Raw genomic sequence first — 17,076 nt, forward strand, 5'->3', positions numbered from 1 at the left:
GTTTTATCTCCTCTCTGTAGTTTTATCTCCTCATCGTTGTCAGTGATCAGCCCACGACTGTGGTATCGTCAGCATACTTGATGATGGTGTTTGTGATGAACGTGGCAGTACAGTCGTGGGTGAACAGGGAGTAAAGTAGTGGGCTGAGCACACAGCACCGGTCTTAAGGGTGAACATGTTGGAGGTGAGGTTGCCAATCCTGACAGTCTGGGGTCTGCTGGTGAGGAAGTCTAGGATCCAGATACAGTGGATACAGGGTGGTATCTAGACCTCGAGCCCTGAGTTTGGTAGCAAGTTTTATGGGTATGATTGTGTTAAATGCTGAGCTATCTTGTATAGGTGTTCCTTTTATACAGGTGGGTTAGTGTGGTGTGTAAAGCTATAGAGATTGTATTCCTCGTGGAGCGGTTTGTGCGATAGGCGAACTGGAGAGGATCAAGTGTTTTTGGGATGCTGGCTTTAATGTGTGGAATAGTTTTTCAAAGCACTTCATTATGATGGGGGTGAGTGCAATAGGGCGGTAGTTGTTCAGGCATGTGGGTGCTGATTTTTTTGGTACTGGCACGATGGTGGTTGTCTTGAAGCAGTTAGGTACAGTAGCCTGGGCCAAGGACAGGTTGAAGTTGTCAGTACAGACATCAACTATCTGCCAGGCACATGTTCTCAGTACCAGGCCAGGGATACCGTCAGGTCCAGCAGTTTCCCATATGTTCACTCTTCTTAGTGATTTCCAGATGTCTTGCTTGGATTGTGTTGTGGGGGAGATAGTGGGGGATAGTATGGCAGGGGTATTAGTGGTTCAGAGTTTTGAGCTTCAAAGCGTGCATAGAAGGTGTTGAGTTTATTTGGAAGGGAGAAGTCAGTGGTTGTTAAAGGGCTTGTTTTCTTCTTGTAGTTTGTGATAGCTGAAATCAGGCTCTATCTGGGATTTGTGGTGTTTCTTGGCAGATTTTATGCCAGCCCTTAGTTTTTTCCTTGCCTCTCTCAGTTCTTCCTCATCACCAGATTTAAAGGCTGTATCATGGGCTTTGAGCAGGGAGCGGACCTCTGTGGTCATCCAGGGTTTTTGATTTGGGAGTCTACGTATATTTTTGAAACTCATAACATCATCATCACATTTGCTGATGTAGCTGCTGACTGACAATGCGTATGTGTCGATATTAATGTGGGATCCATGAGTGGCTGCGTCTTTATACATACTCCAGTCTGTGCATTTGAAACAGTCCAGAAGCATTGATTTTGCCTCTTTAGTCCATGTTTTTACAGTAATAATTGATGCCTTGGTGTGTTTGAGTAGTTTTCTGTAGGCTGGGAGTAAGAACAGAGAGATGTGGTCAGATTGTCCAAGATGGGGGTGAGGTACAGCTTTGTAGGCACCCAGTATGTTAGTGTAAATGTGATCTAGTGTGTTGTTCCCTCTGGTGGGGCAGTCAACGTGTTGATGGTAATTGGGCAGAACTGATTTTAAGTTTCTCTGGTTAAAATCGCCTGCAACAATAAAAGCACCATTGGGGTGTGCAGCTTCTTGTTTACTAATAATTTTTGATAACCTTTTAACTGCTTCCTTAGCATTAGCATTGGGGGGGATGTACACAGCGATTATGATAACTGTCCCTTGGCATCATTCCCTTGGAAGGTAAAAGGGTCGACATTTAATCATTAAAAATTCAAAGTCAGGTGAACAGTGGTTAGTGATTTATGTTGCATCTCTGCACCATGGTTGATTGAAATAAATGCATAGACCTCCACCTTTATTTTTATTGTTCTGTCTGAGCAAAAAATTAAAAATCATCCAGAATGTTGCTGTGAAGCCAAGTTTCCGTGAATACAAGCGTGCAGGAGTCTTTTATTTCCAGGTGAGCTGTGAACCTGAGTTTTATTTCGTCCAGTTTGTTGTCTAGAGAGCGGGCATTAGCAAGGAACAGACTGGGAAGGGGTGATCTGTTTCGTTGTGCTTTCAGTCTCATTTCCGCTTGCGCCGTATCCTCTCCATGGGGTCAGGCGGATCTGTGGCTTCCGGGCCTTCAGTGAAGAGGAAGGATGAGCTGAAGGAGGAATCCTTGCAGTAGTTTCCAATAGTGTTTGTCGGGTGTAGGAAATGTGAGCTTCAACATTCTGAATAAATAACGAGACATATAACACAAAAATAACAAACAAAATGCATCATTGTTTGGGAGCTAATGAAGCCGCTGCATCCGTACGTGCCGTCATCTTGCTCTGGAGGCAAAGCAAATCGACCAAGAAGGAAGGTCATGCAGAGATAGCATTCAGATTTATGATATCCCTGATCAGAGCGATACTACATGAATAAGTTCCAAGAGAAACTACTGAAGGAGGCATTTCATTTTCAAGAGGACGTAGACTTAAAAGGGCACATAGGGTGCTAGAGCCAAAACCCACAGGCTCAGAAGTTAATCCTGTTGCCAAGTTCCTTAAGTTCAGAATGAAAGAAGATATATTATGCAAAATCTGTAAAAGCAAGATTTAAGAAAAAATAGTTGATTCTGTGTGGACCCCCATATGCATTCAGAACTCTGAATCAATGAAAAAACTTAAGGCAAAAAAATGGTTAGCCGTGCCATCGCCTTCAAGGGCACTCTTCCAAGAGAGTAAAGCTTCCCTTGATGGGAACGTGCCCACACAGGGTTAATTTAAAACAAACCTCGAAACTGGTAGCAGGTACCAATAAGTTTGACATCATCTAGTTTAAGACCCTTTGGGTTTTGTCTTTGTTCAGTTTTGTTTTTATGTTACTGTTGAAGAAAATCTATAGGAATGGTTTATAACTAAATAAGTTATAACTAAAGAAGACGTGTGTCACATTATTAATACGTTATGATTAACAATGTCCATTGAATAGTTTCATTTAGCATCAGTGGAGTACCTAACTCTGTCAAAAGAAGCAAGACTTTTTCTAAAAAGAAAAAGGAAGGGGCATGCTTTGTTTTTCCATAAGAAAGTCACTTGAGTACATTGGAACAAAAGAGGATGGGCTTTTCAAAATATGTCTCCTCATACAAATCGGGTCAAAGGAGTGGTAGCAATATTGACATTGTTATATATTTGCAATAAACATGCTATTTGAATTGCTTACAGATGTCAAAGACAAAAAGGGGAGATATGTATTAGTGCTGACAAAACTAGTGGGTAAGTTACTAACATTGCTCAATGTACTGTATATATATCCCCTGATAGTGAAAATGTTTTTTTATTAAAAATTAGTGACTTGATGTCTAATGCACAAGGGGCATTAATATGCAGTGGCAATTGGAATTTGTGCTTTAATCCCAGGCTTGACTCAACAGACATATCTACTCAAGGATTTAAACCACTGCACAAAAAGATTGATAGATTTTGATAGATAAAATAGGAATAATAGATCTCTGGAGGGATTTTTACCCAAGTGGGCATGATTTTACTCCATGGTTCTCCCCTCTTTATGTACTGTATATTCACTACATATATGTATAAAATACATAATTTTCTAGTATTTATATTCTGTTCAGTATTGTTCATACTGTATAACACAACATTGTGATATTGGTAGAATAGACCTTTCAGACCATGCTCCTATTTAATTCTTCATACAACTAAGTAACAACCACAAAAATACAATACAAAGGATAAACTTGAGTTTTTACTTCTAATTGATCCACAATTTAAACAACAATTTAAGCAATAAATAAGGATATTTTGGCAGAGAATGATAATGGGGAAGTGGGAAAAATGGGATAAAATTGGGACACGTTAAAGACAGTTATAAGGAGAAAAAAATATATCTAAGCACTCATAAAAAGAAGATAACACATCTTCAGAGAACTGATTTGAAACAAAATCAGCTAATAAATAAAATAATTAAAAAGAGCTACAGACAAAACATAAAAACAAAATCTAAATCTCATGCAAAAAATAATGAACATTAGAAATGAAATAAATATCCTATATACAAGAAAATTGGAAAGAAAATACTAGACACATATCATGAGTCTGGATCATAGCCAACAAATCTTCTGGGAAGAAAATGAAAAAAGGTAGATAATACACAAAATAAGAGACCCTAATTGTATCACTATACTGTACTATATAAATTGGAAGAAATTCTAATTATTTTCATAAAATGTTATAGAAATCTACAATATATACACAGGCATTTTCTGGGATCACTTAATTTACTGACTCTTACAGAAGAAAAAACTAGTACAATAGGAGCAACAATAACTGAACAAATTAATTCAGTGATTTCAAAGCTCACAGCAAATACATTGCCTGGCACTGATTAATTTAATTCTGAATTATTACTACATCTCTTTTCTGCTTGCATTTCAGTGTTGCAAAAAATATGTTAATTGATTTAAAAATGTGCCCATATAGAAGATAGGCTATCATTGCAGTTATTCCTAAGGAAGGAAAGTAAAGACTGGATTGTGAATCAAGTAGGGAGCTGTATCACTATGTGTAGGCTATAAAGGAACAGATAAAGTTTAATTCTACTGTATGCTGAAGGTAAAGAAAAGAAACACATTAGTGACCAAGGTTCTTTGAAAATACACAAGCCCATGATAATATACAGAACATACTGCACATTATTAAACACAGTCAACAATATAACTTAAAAGCATTATATGGAAGACCAACAGCAAGAATCAAAATAAATTGACACTTATAAGTGTCAGTAAATTACTTTAAAATATGGGACTGGACAAGGCTTTCCTCTGTCTCCTCTACTCTTTGCTTTACATGTACAGCAGAGCCACTTACCTTTTATCTTGCAATTTTAGATTGGGCATTCGTTTGCATAGGGTAGAAGATTAATTGCACTATGATATGCAAACTGTATACTTAGAGGTCCCCACTAGTTATTTTCTTGAATTAATGATGCTTCTGGACAGCTATGGTTCACTGGCAGGTTATAAGTTAAATGCCCCAAAAACCTGAGTAATTTTCAATTACAAACCCCAAAGATGGAATACCATCTTAGGTACAGCCAAAACTCATCAAGATATTAAGTTTATTTATTAAAAGATACCAACAATATGCAGCCCCACCTGGATGATGAGACAGCAGCCATAGTGCCCCAGAACGCACACCAGCTCTCAGGGGAGAACAGAGTGATGAAGCCAATTTATAGATGAGAATTATTAGGAGGCAATGATTGGTAAAGGCCAATGGAAAATTTGGCCAGAATGCCAGGGTAACACCCCTACTCTTCTCAAGAAACACCCTGGGATTTTTAAAGACCACAGAGAGTCAGGATGTCAGTTTTATGTCTCATCTGAAGGACAGTGTATTTTTACAGTATAGTGTCCCCATCACTATACTGGGGCATTAGGAGCCACACAGACTGCAAGGTGAGCGCACCCTGCCGGCACCACTAATACCTTTTCCAGCAGCAGCCTTAGTTTTTCCCAGGAGGTCTCCACCCAAGTACTGACCAGGCTCACACCTGTTTAGCTTCAGTGGGCTGCCAGTTTTGAGTTGCAGGCTGGCCAAATATAATAAAATGTAAAAATAATGAGATGTAACCCAATCCCCTTGATGGGTTTTAGAACTGAATGTTATCATGGTTAATTTTTGTATTTTAAGCACTTCCGAAATCTCTCCCAAATTTTTTTTTTTGGGAATGGGACAAGATGAGTTCATAGTTTCTATGGCAGAAAAGAAAATTAAGAATGAGACTCAAAACTTTGTAAATTTCAAAAGATAATGTGAAAATGACCTTGACAAATTTGAAAGACTTTTTCACATCTCAAATTAAATATTTAAATAATACCTGTAATCCAGAGAATTCAGACCAATTCAGGCATTGTTGGGTTGCAAGGAGCTAGCTAAAATTATTGAAAAAAAATATTGAATCAAATATTTAATCCATGAATAAAGTTCCAGTTTAAAGATATTGAACAAGCAAAGTAAAAATACTTTGTCTATGATTCAGACTTAATAGAATTAGATATATATTTGGATACTAGATTAAACAAAGGGAATAACATGATTTTGTACTATATTGGATAAAGATCAGTTGCAAAGTTTTCAGGATTTAAAAGAGAGATACAGTTTGGAAAATTACAAGTTTTACGGATGTCTTCAACTTCTTCAATTTCAATAACGATACCAAAAAGGGAGAACTGGATATTGTCAGAAATATGGTGTTGAAAGTATTTATTAGAGCCTATAAGTCGGAACTGAGGAACTCAATAGACTGTACAATGTATTTTGGAACATAAATTATATTCAACTGGGAATATAAAAGAGAATTTTTAGATTTCGGAGGAATGAGGTGAATTTCAATGTAGCAGCTCACACTAATGGAGGGTTTTATTGGGAAAAATAGATTGCTTGTAACTCTGAGGCAGAAGGAGTGCCATACTTGGGAAAACTCTAAGTGTTGGAGACTGTGTGGATATGCAACTATTGGCATAGTTTCTGGGAGTGGCCTAAAATAAGGTTTTTCTGAATGGATATACTGTAGATTAGGCCCTGGTGAATTTATTTTAAAGGGATTTGCCCTTTATATTTCAGGTTGGATTTTCATTCATCTGAGAATTATAGGTATGTGTTTGAAATTCTATTATCTGGAACTAAAAAGGCCATAACAAGAAGGTGGCTTCTCCCTGATTCACCAACAAAGAATGAAACATATCTAATGGAAAAAATAACATTTTCAGTTAAGTCACAGATGAATATGTTTGTTAGATATTGATCCTGTTAGATTAAATATTTTAAACCTTTAAGGCACGAATTTGTTGATCTACAGAATAACTGAAAGTTGAATTTAGAATGCAAGTCCTTTTATTTTTCTTCTCTATTCCAGTGTGCTTCTCTGATTCTGCTTTTATTACTCATGTACAGTGTACTTTGTAATGTAAATTATTAACTATTTATTAGCGAATGCCAAGAATCCCAAGAAAAAACAGGACAGAGTAGGCTGACTAGTCAAATTAATGTATTCCTCTAGTATTTAAATACAGATCAATACGGAGATCATACAGAGATCATGGAAAACATACTGTAAGAGCAGATGAATTAAATTACATTTATTTTAATTTAGATTTTTATGCCAGTTCCTTTGACACCTTTGTCACTGGCATGAGCTCCTTGACAACCCTATATTTTGCCATATCCAGCTGATATAGTCTTGCAGTACAGTCTTGCAGCTACCAAAATTTGTTTTGTGGTATTTTTGATAATCTATGATAGGGTTTCTTTCTATGCTCCTGTCTTTCTCTGCTCCAAAGAGACTGTAATATGATTTTTCCAACAAATCCAGAGTCACTTGACTAGACACCCATCCTTTAGTGACATGCTTCACAGGATCCCACACAGACTTGTGTTGATCACCATCCAGAACCCTAGACCAGAGTACAGAGATAGTCAGCAATACACCTTACATAATCACTCATAACCAGAATACACCCACTACCACAAACCATAACAATTACCCATAACCAGATACAAAACCATTTACATTAACTGGAACTGCATAAATCAAATTATCTAAATACACTTCATGCCATATCCTTTAACCAACAGTTTTTTTTTCTGAGTGTAATGTACAGTGTAACCGTGGTCTTATTAACCCCCTATAGGATTATTTATCAGCCATTTTTCCCCTCTTGGTGAAACTCTCAGGAACCTGTTGAGGCCAGGACTTCTTTCTCTGAGGATACTGATGCACCTCATGCAACCCAAGGGCTTAACCTTTGCATAATCCTCAAATCTCAACCTGCAGACTTTCTGCTCACAGGATCCCCAATAGCCACCTCATCGCACACAGCAGACCTGCGACAAAGGATTATTCTGTTATCATTGGGTCTAGTTGCCCTGACAACTCAAACCCCCTGTGGGGTTCAAAACCATAACAGAATAATAACCAGCCCATTTCAATGATAGTTATGTGTAACTGGTAGCCATAAAACAAAGTCATTTTCTTGGTATGAGAAACTCTCTTCTCTCAGTCCTTCATCCTTAACCTAACTTTGAATTACTCTTCAATCTGTTCTTGAGCTCCTCTTTATTGCTAGAGTTCTCCCACAGAGCCCAGGCATGTGTTGTCTCTGGTCTTTTTCTGGCTGCCTCTCGCCCCCGTAAAGAGACGTTCCAGTGACGATACCCTGTCATAGATAAAAAGACACATCTCTCCCACTGTGGTTAAATGAAAAGATTATATTTAATGTACACAATCACACACAAAAACATAATATTGCAAACAAAATATTGCAGGCACAACTTCAGATGCCCAGATAAGATGACCACTGAAAGTTTGTCTTTTCTCATGTTTTAATGCAGATGTCTTCAGGTGAACAAATTAAATTGTACTACAGCTACACTGAAAATATGTCAGGGAATGTACAACGGCAAAAACCAGTGAATAAAGAAATGGAAAACTGTTTTTTACAATGTGCAACAGAAGCTGCTACCATAATATGTCAGCAGAAGGTATGTACAGTGTTACAGTACGTCCCAGTGTGTGTTCTGTGTGTGTTTTTTTTCTGTTATGCCCACACTGCTGACCCTTGATTGTTTTCCCTTCCCCATTGGCCCACCATTACACCACACTTTCAGTTTGACGTCATCATCGATTAGCTCTCAGCAAATCAGAACATATCTTATTCAGCATATAACATGGAGGTTTTCAGCAAGGAGAGGCCTTTTCATTTTACTTCGGTCCCGTTTTGTTTTTGGTTATCGCGTCGCTTCTGGTTATTGCTTCGGCTTTGTTGGTTAGTTGTTTTGCTTTTTGTGTGTGTATTTTTGTTTAGCTTTGGCTTTGTTGTTTTGTTGGTTTTCTGTTGTTTTTTTGTACTTTCGCTTGTTTGTGTTTATCCTTGTTTTGCCATTACCTTGCCCTAATGTGCTACATGTTTAACCTTTGTGTTCTTTTGTACCCTGCTCCTGTTTATTACTCTTGTTTTCCCTTATTTGTCTTCCTGGTTCACTTGTGTTTTTGTGTGAACTTTTGTATATAAGGTTAGTTTAGGTTGTTGGGTACACTTTACACACTTAGTTGACTTTGTATTAGTAACACTAGTTTAGTACGGGTGAGTGCCATTTGTCTTGTATGGTTTGGGTAGTCAGTGGAGGTTAGTTAGGGTGTTGAAGACGCCAAAGACCATATGTTTCGGGTTTTCTTTTGCAGTCAGGTTAGCTTTCCCTCACTTTCCTAGCCAGCTCCATTTTATTTGTTATTTTCTTTTCTTTGGCACCACTCTAGTTCCTTACCCTTATCACGCTTCCTAGTCCCTCACCAAAACCCACCTGCTTCCAAAAGAATTATCCTAAATGTTACACCCCTTTACCCCTAGACACTTGGGCTCGTAACAACAGTATAGATACATTGTACAATTTATTTCCCACTGATATTACAATTTGATGTTTTTATAAATGTAAACAAGAACAAAAAACTGGAACAAATGCAATTTATTTTATTCAATGTTTCTTAGTATAACAGTATCATGAATTCTTCATTGCATTTGTCTTTATGTTCCAGGGTAGAGATCTGCAAAATATTATGGAAATGGCAATAAATAGCAAGTGCACACAGCTGATATCTGCTGTTGTTGAAAATATTTTGGGACATGTGAGACCACTCTCTATCACTAAAGATGGCTTCAGTCAGGACATTTCCTCAAACTTGAAAAACCTTCTTTCTTCAAATGATTGTCTAGTCCTACTTTCTAAATTAGGTAAGAACTTTGTGGTTCAGGTGGGTAGCTGCATCAGTGTGCATAAGCTACAAAGGTACAAGTAATAGGTTTTATTCCATGCTGAAAAGAGAAGAAAGGAAAGGCAACGTTTTGGCTGTGGAGCCTTCTTCGGGTGTAGAAAGACAGGACAGACACCCAAAGAAGGCTCCACAGCTGAAACATTGTTTCCTTTCTTCTCTTTTCAGCATGGAATAAACCTATTACTTGTTCCTAAGATCTTTGTGGTTTACTCCAGTTTGTCAGTTATTATATAATAAAGCTTTTTATTCAAATCTTGCAATGCACAAAATCTTATTTCTGTTAAACTGGTCACACCCATGCTTGCAGCAGCTCAGAGCCTTTGGCTGCCAATTCAGTTGACAATTCTAAAATATTTTAAATAAAAGAACTTTGATGGACTCTTCATATGTCCAAGTGAAGTAATACTAGTTGATTTCTGAAAGCTGAATACAATAATAATTAAAAAAAAAAGAAATGCTCAAATAGACTTAATTATTTTGATTAATATTTATTGAAATTAGTTATCTGCCATTATTTAAATAAATATGACTAAATATTAGGTTCTCACAAATAAAACTACCGCAGCACAATGGTGATTTTTTGTGGCTTTGCTCAGGCAGCTGTTTTTAATCCTCTTGCAACAGTACCTTTACCCATTCAAACAGAGTCCTGTCGTTTTAATCCTCATAACCTTGTTACTTTATTTAATTGGTTAAAAAATCTTATTCTGAATACTTCAGTTCTAGAAGATTTTTAAATAATAAACAACATTATTTTAGTTTTTAGTTTTGATAATATAAAGTGACATCTTAAGTAATTAATATAATAAAAGTTCTAACCCCCTTTGAAATGTAGCTATTACATCTATCTTCAATTAAAGGTGCTGTTTGACAAATTAGTCATCTACATTACCCACACATTGCTGAACCAGCTTTTGCACTAAACCAAAGGACAGAAAGTCTCACATTTTTAATTTTATTTTCTATGAAAATGGTAGGATACAAATTATACAATGATATTGTCTAAAATTTTAAAATGGATCTATAGGATTCAGGATTTTCAGGAGCTCAATACTTAATTATCGACCATCCTTTCTAACCAATTTCTTTTTTAGTTGCTATTCACAAACACATATGTACAGTAGTCATTTGTAACTCAATGGTTTCAGCATCCAACGTAAAGCATGTTTTATTTATTGTGATAATAAATCTGTAAAGGAGTGAGAGAGAGAACTAATCTTTCCTTTTTTGGCTATGTTAATTGTTTACAGATGAGTGCCACAGGAAAACCTTGAGCAGCAGAACCCAGGAGTGCTTAAACAAAGTCAAAGAACTGATGCAGTTTCTAATACAAGGCATAATTTCAGGAGATGTTCCTTGTACCCTCCTGATGGTTGCACTCACTCCTGTTGGAAAAAAGATGTGTATGATATTTTCTAGTAAGTAGAAAATTTAGTATTGGATTTCACTGAATTCAAAGTATTCTACTGATGCGGGTTCACAATTGTAGTTGTCGAAAATTGTTGATCATTTTCAACATGAAAGGCTTGATTTCTAACAGTTTGAAAGTTGAACATCAGGCAAACATTGGATATAAAAGCTTCTGACAAGTTTTTGTACTTTGTATTTTTTATGTTAAGGTATTTAAAAATACCATAAACACATTGTTGTCTGTCAGTGGTCCTGTCTTTAACTGGTTCTGTTCTTGTCTGACTGGCAGGCAGTATTTTGTCTCCCTTGGTCCTCATAAATCCCCCATGGTCCCAGTCAATCACGGTGTGCCTCAGGGATCAGTCTGGGCCCTTTACTTTTTATGATTTACAGTATATTACCGCTTGGCCAAATTATATGCAAACACGGTCTTCAGTTTCACCGTTATGTAGATGATACTCAGATTTATGTTAAAACTTCTTCCCCCTCTGGTCTCCCCCCTCTGTCACTTATCTCTTGTTTGCGTGAGATCAAACTCTGGTCGACATCAAATTAAATTAAGCTAGTGAAAAAACACAATTTTTACTGGAGGGCAGCAAATCTCAGTTGGATAAACTTAAGGGTTTCACAGTGATGGTCGATGTCTTCCCCATTTACACATCAGCCATGGTAAGGAATCACTCACTAGGAGTCACACTTGATCCTCTCCTGTCTTTTGAGCCATATGTGAAAAATTTGATTAAGACATCTTTCTTTCACCTAAGAAATATTGCCCATATTAGCCAATTTTTATCAGTGTCTGATGCTGAATGCCTGATTCATCTACTGTATTTATAACATCAAGGCTTTATTTCTCCAGCTCTTTACTCTATGGGCTCCCTAACATTCTTCTCAACAAGTTGCAATATGTTTCTAACTCTGCAACTAGACTACTAATTCACACTAGACCCTGATAGCATATTACTCATACACTTAAGTCTCTACAGTACATTGGATGCCTATAGAATCACCTATTCAATATAGAATCTTATCCCTGACTTTAATGGTTCTAAACAATCTGACTCTGTCCTAAATCTCTGACCTCCTCCATGTTTACACTCCTCCTGTAGGCTGCATTCATTTGGAGCTGGTCCTCTATTCATTATACCCAGGATTAAATCAGTCTTTTCTTTCACTGCTCAAGTCTTGTAGGATGGATGACCTCCCTCAAACTCTATGAGAAACAACTTCTTTAACGCTCTTCAAAGCTAAACTTAAAAATTACTTTTTACCAACATCTATAAAAACCTGTATGATCATGCTTTTTATCATGTGCCTCTATTGTACATTTTTTTGTCTTCTTTATTCATGATGTACAACGGCCTTGGGTTTGGAAAGGCACTTTATAAATTAAACTTTATTATTATTATAAAAATGTCTTCTTCTGAAACATTCATATTCTCAGTGTTCTTAAAAACACAACCGAACAGAACAACAGCTCATTTCCCCACAGCATTCTGGGAAGTCACGGTTCAAGGTTCTCTGTTACATTAGTAAGATTAGTATGTTTTATTAAAATTACTTTTTACTTTTTATATATTATATTTATAATATTATGTTAAGTTTGGGTTGTGCTTCCTCAAACCCCCACAAATTCATCCAAGTTTACTGGTGTTATAAATCCAACAACAATATCCACTCTAGATCTTAGCCTTTAATGGCAACAAACCATCGACCAGCTGTTAGTTTCCTTCAGTGCAATCTCTTTCACTCAGAAATATCTTTAATTTGTGATCTTTAGTAATTATATTTGTTATGTTTCTTATGTTTTAATAACAATTTAAATGAATTCATTAATTTCTTACATTATGGTATTGCTGTTAATTATATTTAATTATGTATATTACAGGTGACATCAGTCAAGAGTTTGCATGTGCCTTAAAGAAACGAAATGAAGAATTAAAATACTTTGAAAATAAAAAAAATCAAGTAGACAATCTTTTGAAACTCTGTGGGTGTATTCAAGACTTCATAAATGGTATGCTTATGTAGCATTCACATACATTTATTTGTCACTCTCTTATCAAAGCAACTCCCAATTTTTGCAAAGTGTACATACTGTATAACTAGTATAGAAAACAGAAAAGCATGGTAAGTGATAATTAAGTGCTATGGTGTTGCACAGTGCTAAAGAGTTTCAGTGCTGCTTGACAGACAAAGTAGTGACACAAGATTATAGTCAGTAAAGGAGGTTAGTCATGGGCCTCTAGGGTTGCATATATCTTGAAGAGATATGTTTTCAGTACTAAGCTAGAGTAGAATTATGACAAGTACAGTATGAGTATTTCAGTTCTGGGCTTGGAATTTGTTACTGCTCATTAATGGCACTGCCAGTAGACCTGATGAAGCAGATCGCAGTCACTTGGTGAGGACATTAGGCATTATGATAAGGGTATTAAAAAGGGGAGTATTTTAGAGTCAGATCTTTAGACTAAAGGCATGATTATGTGTTCTAAGAATGGCTCTGAAGTATTATTTGAGAGTGTCACGCTACAATTTCCCTTTAGGGTTTGTTGCTATTTGTTATTTTTTAAACCTTAACATATGAACTCTCTATGTCTCATAAATTTCTCTATTTATTAATATTGTGGCTTTCTATTGCCAAATATGATGTCTTTCTGAATATAGTTTAAGATTGAAACTTTTATAATTTGTTACATTTCATCTTCTTTGCTGTATTATTGGCAAAGGTCAGCCTAAACATGGGCATGTAAAGATGTCACGTGCAGCAGAATTAATATCTTTTCACTAGAAAATATTGTCAGTGTTTTCTTTTAAAAATATTTTCCATGTTTGTCATTTCAGTTAATTGCGACAGACTCTGCAAAATCCGTAAAATATGCTTTCGTGAAGAAAATCGGTCAGTGAATGAATTAATTCAGTTTGTAGATGATTGTGGAAGACTGGAAGATGTCCAGCCTGGTCAGCAGTCCTGCTACACCAACATGTTTCACAAGATTGGTGTGTTGATGAACAGCACATACTTCATAGAATCATGGAAGCAAACAGTTAAAAAAGCCAAAGAGGAAATCTATAAAAACACAAGCTTGATCACACTGGAACAACTTCATGACAACATTTACAAGCCAGTCCTTAAAGAATACCATCAGTCCTTTGTGCAACTGGAGGATCTGTCAATGAGTCTTTGTGATGTACAGACCAAATTTAGAAAGATCCTGGCAGATGAAAAAGTGCTTAAGAAAGAACTGCAAGCACTGCAAGACTTTCATTCCAGTGGTGAAAATGAAGACCACCAATGGATCAATACAGCCTTCAAACAAATTGTGAACTATGGGGAGTTGTGCCATGTTATTAAAACAGCAGGAGTAGTCAATGAAGTATGTAATGACCTGAGTTTGAAGGGAAATTTGGGTGCCCTTAATTCTTTGCAGGTATGGGAGAGAATGTTGTTTTTTTAACAATTAAATTTAAAGTAAGACTTATGATCCATCCTCACTGTTTTTTTTATTATTAAGGGATGTCAAGACTGTACCTCCAAGAGCCTTAAAGACATATCTCCTGAGATGGTTGAAGCAGGAGGTGTCTTAAAAGAGATTCCTGAGAATGTTGTACATTTTCTTGAAGGACTGCATACATGTGCAATTAATGGTTTCATTTTGTGGGTTAAGACTATAATCAAAGGTAAAAACACTTATTAATGTTATGTTGGTTAGATAGTGTAAATTAAGGTGGCACAGTGGTGCAGTGGTTAGTGTTGCTGCCTCAGAGTGCTGGGTCTTCGGTTTAACTGGGCTCTGGGATGCTGTCTGTGAGGAGTTTGTATGGTCTACCAGTGTTTGCATGAGTTTCCTCCCACAGGCTAAAAACATACTAGTAGGTGAATTCGCTTCTGGGAAAACTGTCCCTGGTATGTTTGTGTGTGTATCTGCCCTATAGTGTCCTGTCCAGGCTTCATCCTGCCTTGCACTTGTTACTTGCAGGGACAGGCTCTGTTTACCCTGTCACTTTAAATTGGAGGAAAAGGTTAGAAAATGGATGGATGGAAGTAAAAACTACTATTTATAATTTTGTCACCTTTACACATACAAATATACAGTACATCCTGAATAGAATTTTAAAAATAACTTATTATGATAAGCACTATGGATAAACATCATAATATTCCAAAGAACTTTTAAATATATACAGTATATGAATGAATTAAGTACTGGGTTATGTGATTGTGTCATGAATTGCTTCCATTCAGGATTGCCCTTTTAAATATGATGTATGAATCTGTATTATTACTGCTTTTATGTTTTGATGGAACATTTATACTTATTACTCCGTATAATAACCTTTCTGTCTTAACAGACTTTAAAGAGCTTCCAGCCTTTGTAGACTTGGCTTCCATTTCTGCAGGAGAAAATGATATTGATGTTGACAAAGTGCGCTGTTTCAGAGACGCGATCATTGCTGCTGCTCCATTTATATATAATCTGAGTCCAGACACTGGGCTAAAGGAGTTTATGGAAGCAGTTCATATGTTGGAGGTGGCACTAAAAAATGATCCAAAAGCTAAGGAAAAACTGGTAGGTGTTAATGCATGTAAACACATTAATGTAGATTAATATTATTTAATGCATATTAATATTATTGATATTAATATGATAATATAAGATAAATGTATTTTCCCTATGGGAAACGTTTTATGGACACACAGCACTTCTGTACACATCTGTTCTGAATACATCACAAAACAATACACATCACTTCTATAAGTTACAATATAATCAAGTCATGACATATTGCAGAAATATAGTTTATTATAGCATAATTGGTTTATACTGACACAATTGCATTTATCGTTACCATTTATTTGTGTTTTAATAAATGAGGGGACAAATTAATATTTTCATCTATTTGATACCTTAAACATTTGCAGAAGGAAGAAGTTCATATTCAGAATTAAGAATAAGAAAAGGATCTGATGTATTTTTGAAAATGTCAAATTATGGATTGTCTGCAAGGAGGAGTGCTGCTGTACCAAACTGTACTGTTATGCCATGTCTAATAATTATCTCAATAGAGACAATTGAGCATTGCAAAATAGGGACATTATTTATAACTCCAAACACTCTTAATCTTCGATCTTTGTAAAAAAAGACAAATGCCCCTACTGTACCTCCAGCTCAGGCTATTGTCTATGAATATTCCTAAATACTTATATGAATTAACTTAAGTAATAAGTTCCTTTTGAACCACCTGCATAAACCAACAGCTTTGGGATTGAACACCATTTCTTTAGTTTTTTTTTTATTTTCACATCAGAAAACAAGTTATATTTGGCAAACTATTGGACAACCTATGAATTATTAATGTATATATATAGGAAAACTGCTTTCTCTATACGTCAAGCACAGCTGTATCATCTAAAAAAATAGTTGATTTAACTGCTACTTATACTTTCATTTGTGTTGTATATAGTGTGAATATATACACACTTAATACAGGGGCACCTGTATTAATAAATTGTAACTCAGAGAGTGTGATTTTGACAATACTTATGCATTATCTTCTACCTTGCATTCAGTTGAATAGGAAATATAACAGGAACCAATGGTTAATCCAATAATAAAAGCAGTTAAATACTTTAGAAGTGATTTTCATACTTGATAGCTTTGTGCGTTAAATCACAGTCTTCAATTAGTAATCAACTTGTCCAAATGAATTTGATTTTTTTCAGTTGAATCCCCAATATAATTTTAAATAGGCAAATAGTATACATTTCATTTTCAAATAATCTCTAGTTTATTTGGAAGTTTACATTTTCAGTATAATCCATTTTAACATTCTACAACTAGATTTAGATTTTAAGAAGGATCTACTTTGATATCTGTTCCCAAGTTAAAATAGTTAATAGATCAACTAAAATTTAAACCTAAACTTAATTCTCTTAATCAGAA

At 35.9% G+C, this 17,076-nt stretch overlaps 1 protein-coding gene across 1 annotated transcript in view; it reads left to right on the forward strand.

Moving 5' to 3' along the window:
• Positions 1–17,076, forward strand: part of LOC148815784 (E3 ubiquitin-protein ligase rnf213-alpha-like) — a 186,014-nt gene that overhangs the window by 44,340 nt on the left and 124,598 nt on the right. Inside the window, exons 18-24 of the mRNA XM_088904872.1 lie at positions 8,284–8,433; positions 9,485–9,680; positions 10,972–11,139; positions 13,020–13,148; positions 13,976–14,562; positions 14,647–14,812; positions 15,485–15,702. Of these exons, the coding sequence (XP_088760998.1) occupies positions 8,284–8,433; positions 9,485–9,680; positions 10,972–11,139; positions 13,020–13,148; positions 13,976–14,562; positions 14,647–14,812; positions 15,485–15,702 (1,614 nt within the window). The remainder of the gene's footprint in view (positions 1–8,283; positions 8,434–9,484; positions 9,681–10,971; positions 11,140–13,019; positions 13,149–13,975; positions 14,563–14,646; positions 14,813–15,484; positions 15,703–17,076) is intronic.

The sequence above is a fragment of the Atractosteus spatula genome, chromosome 24 (genome assembly GCF_055471065.1).
Source record: "Atractosteus spatula isolate fAtrSpa1 chromosome 24, fAtrSpa1.hap1, whole genome shotgun sequence".
NCBI lineage: Eukaryota > Metazoa > Chordata > Actinopteri > Semionotiformes > Lepisosteidae > Atractosteus > Atractosteus spatula.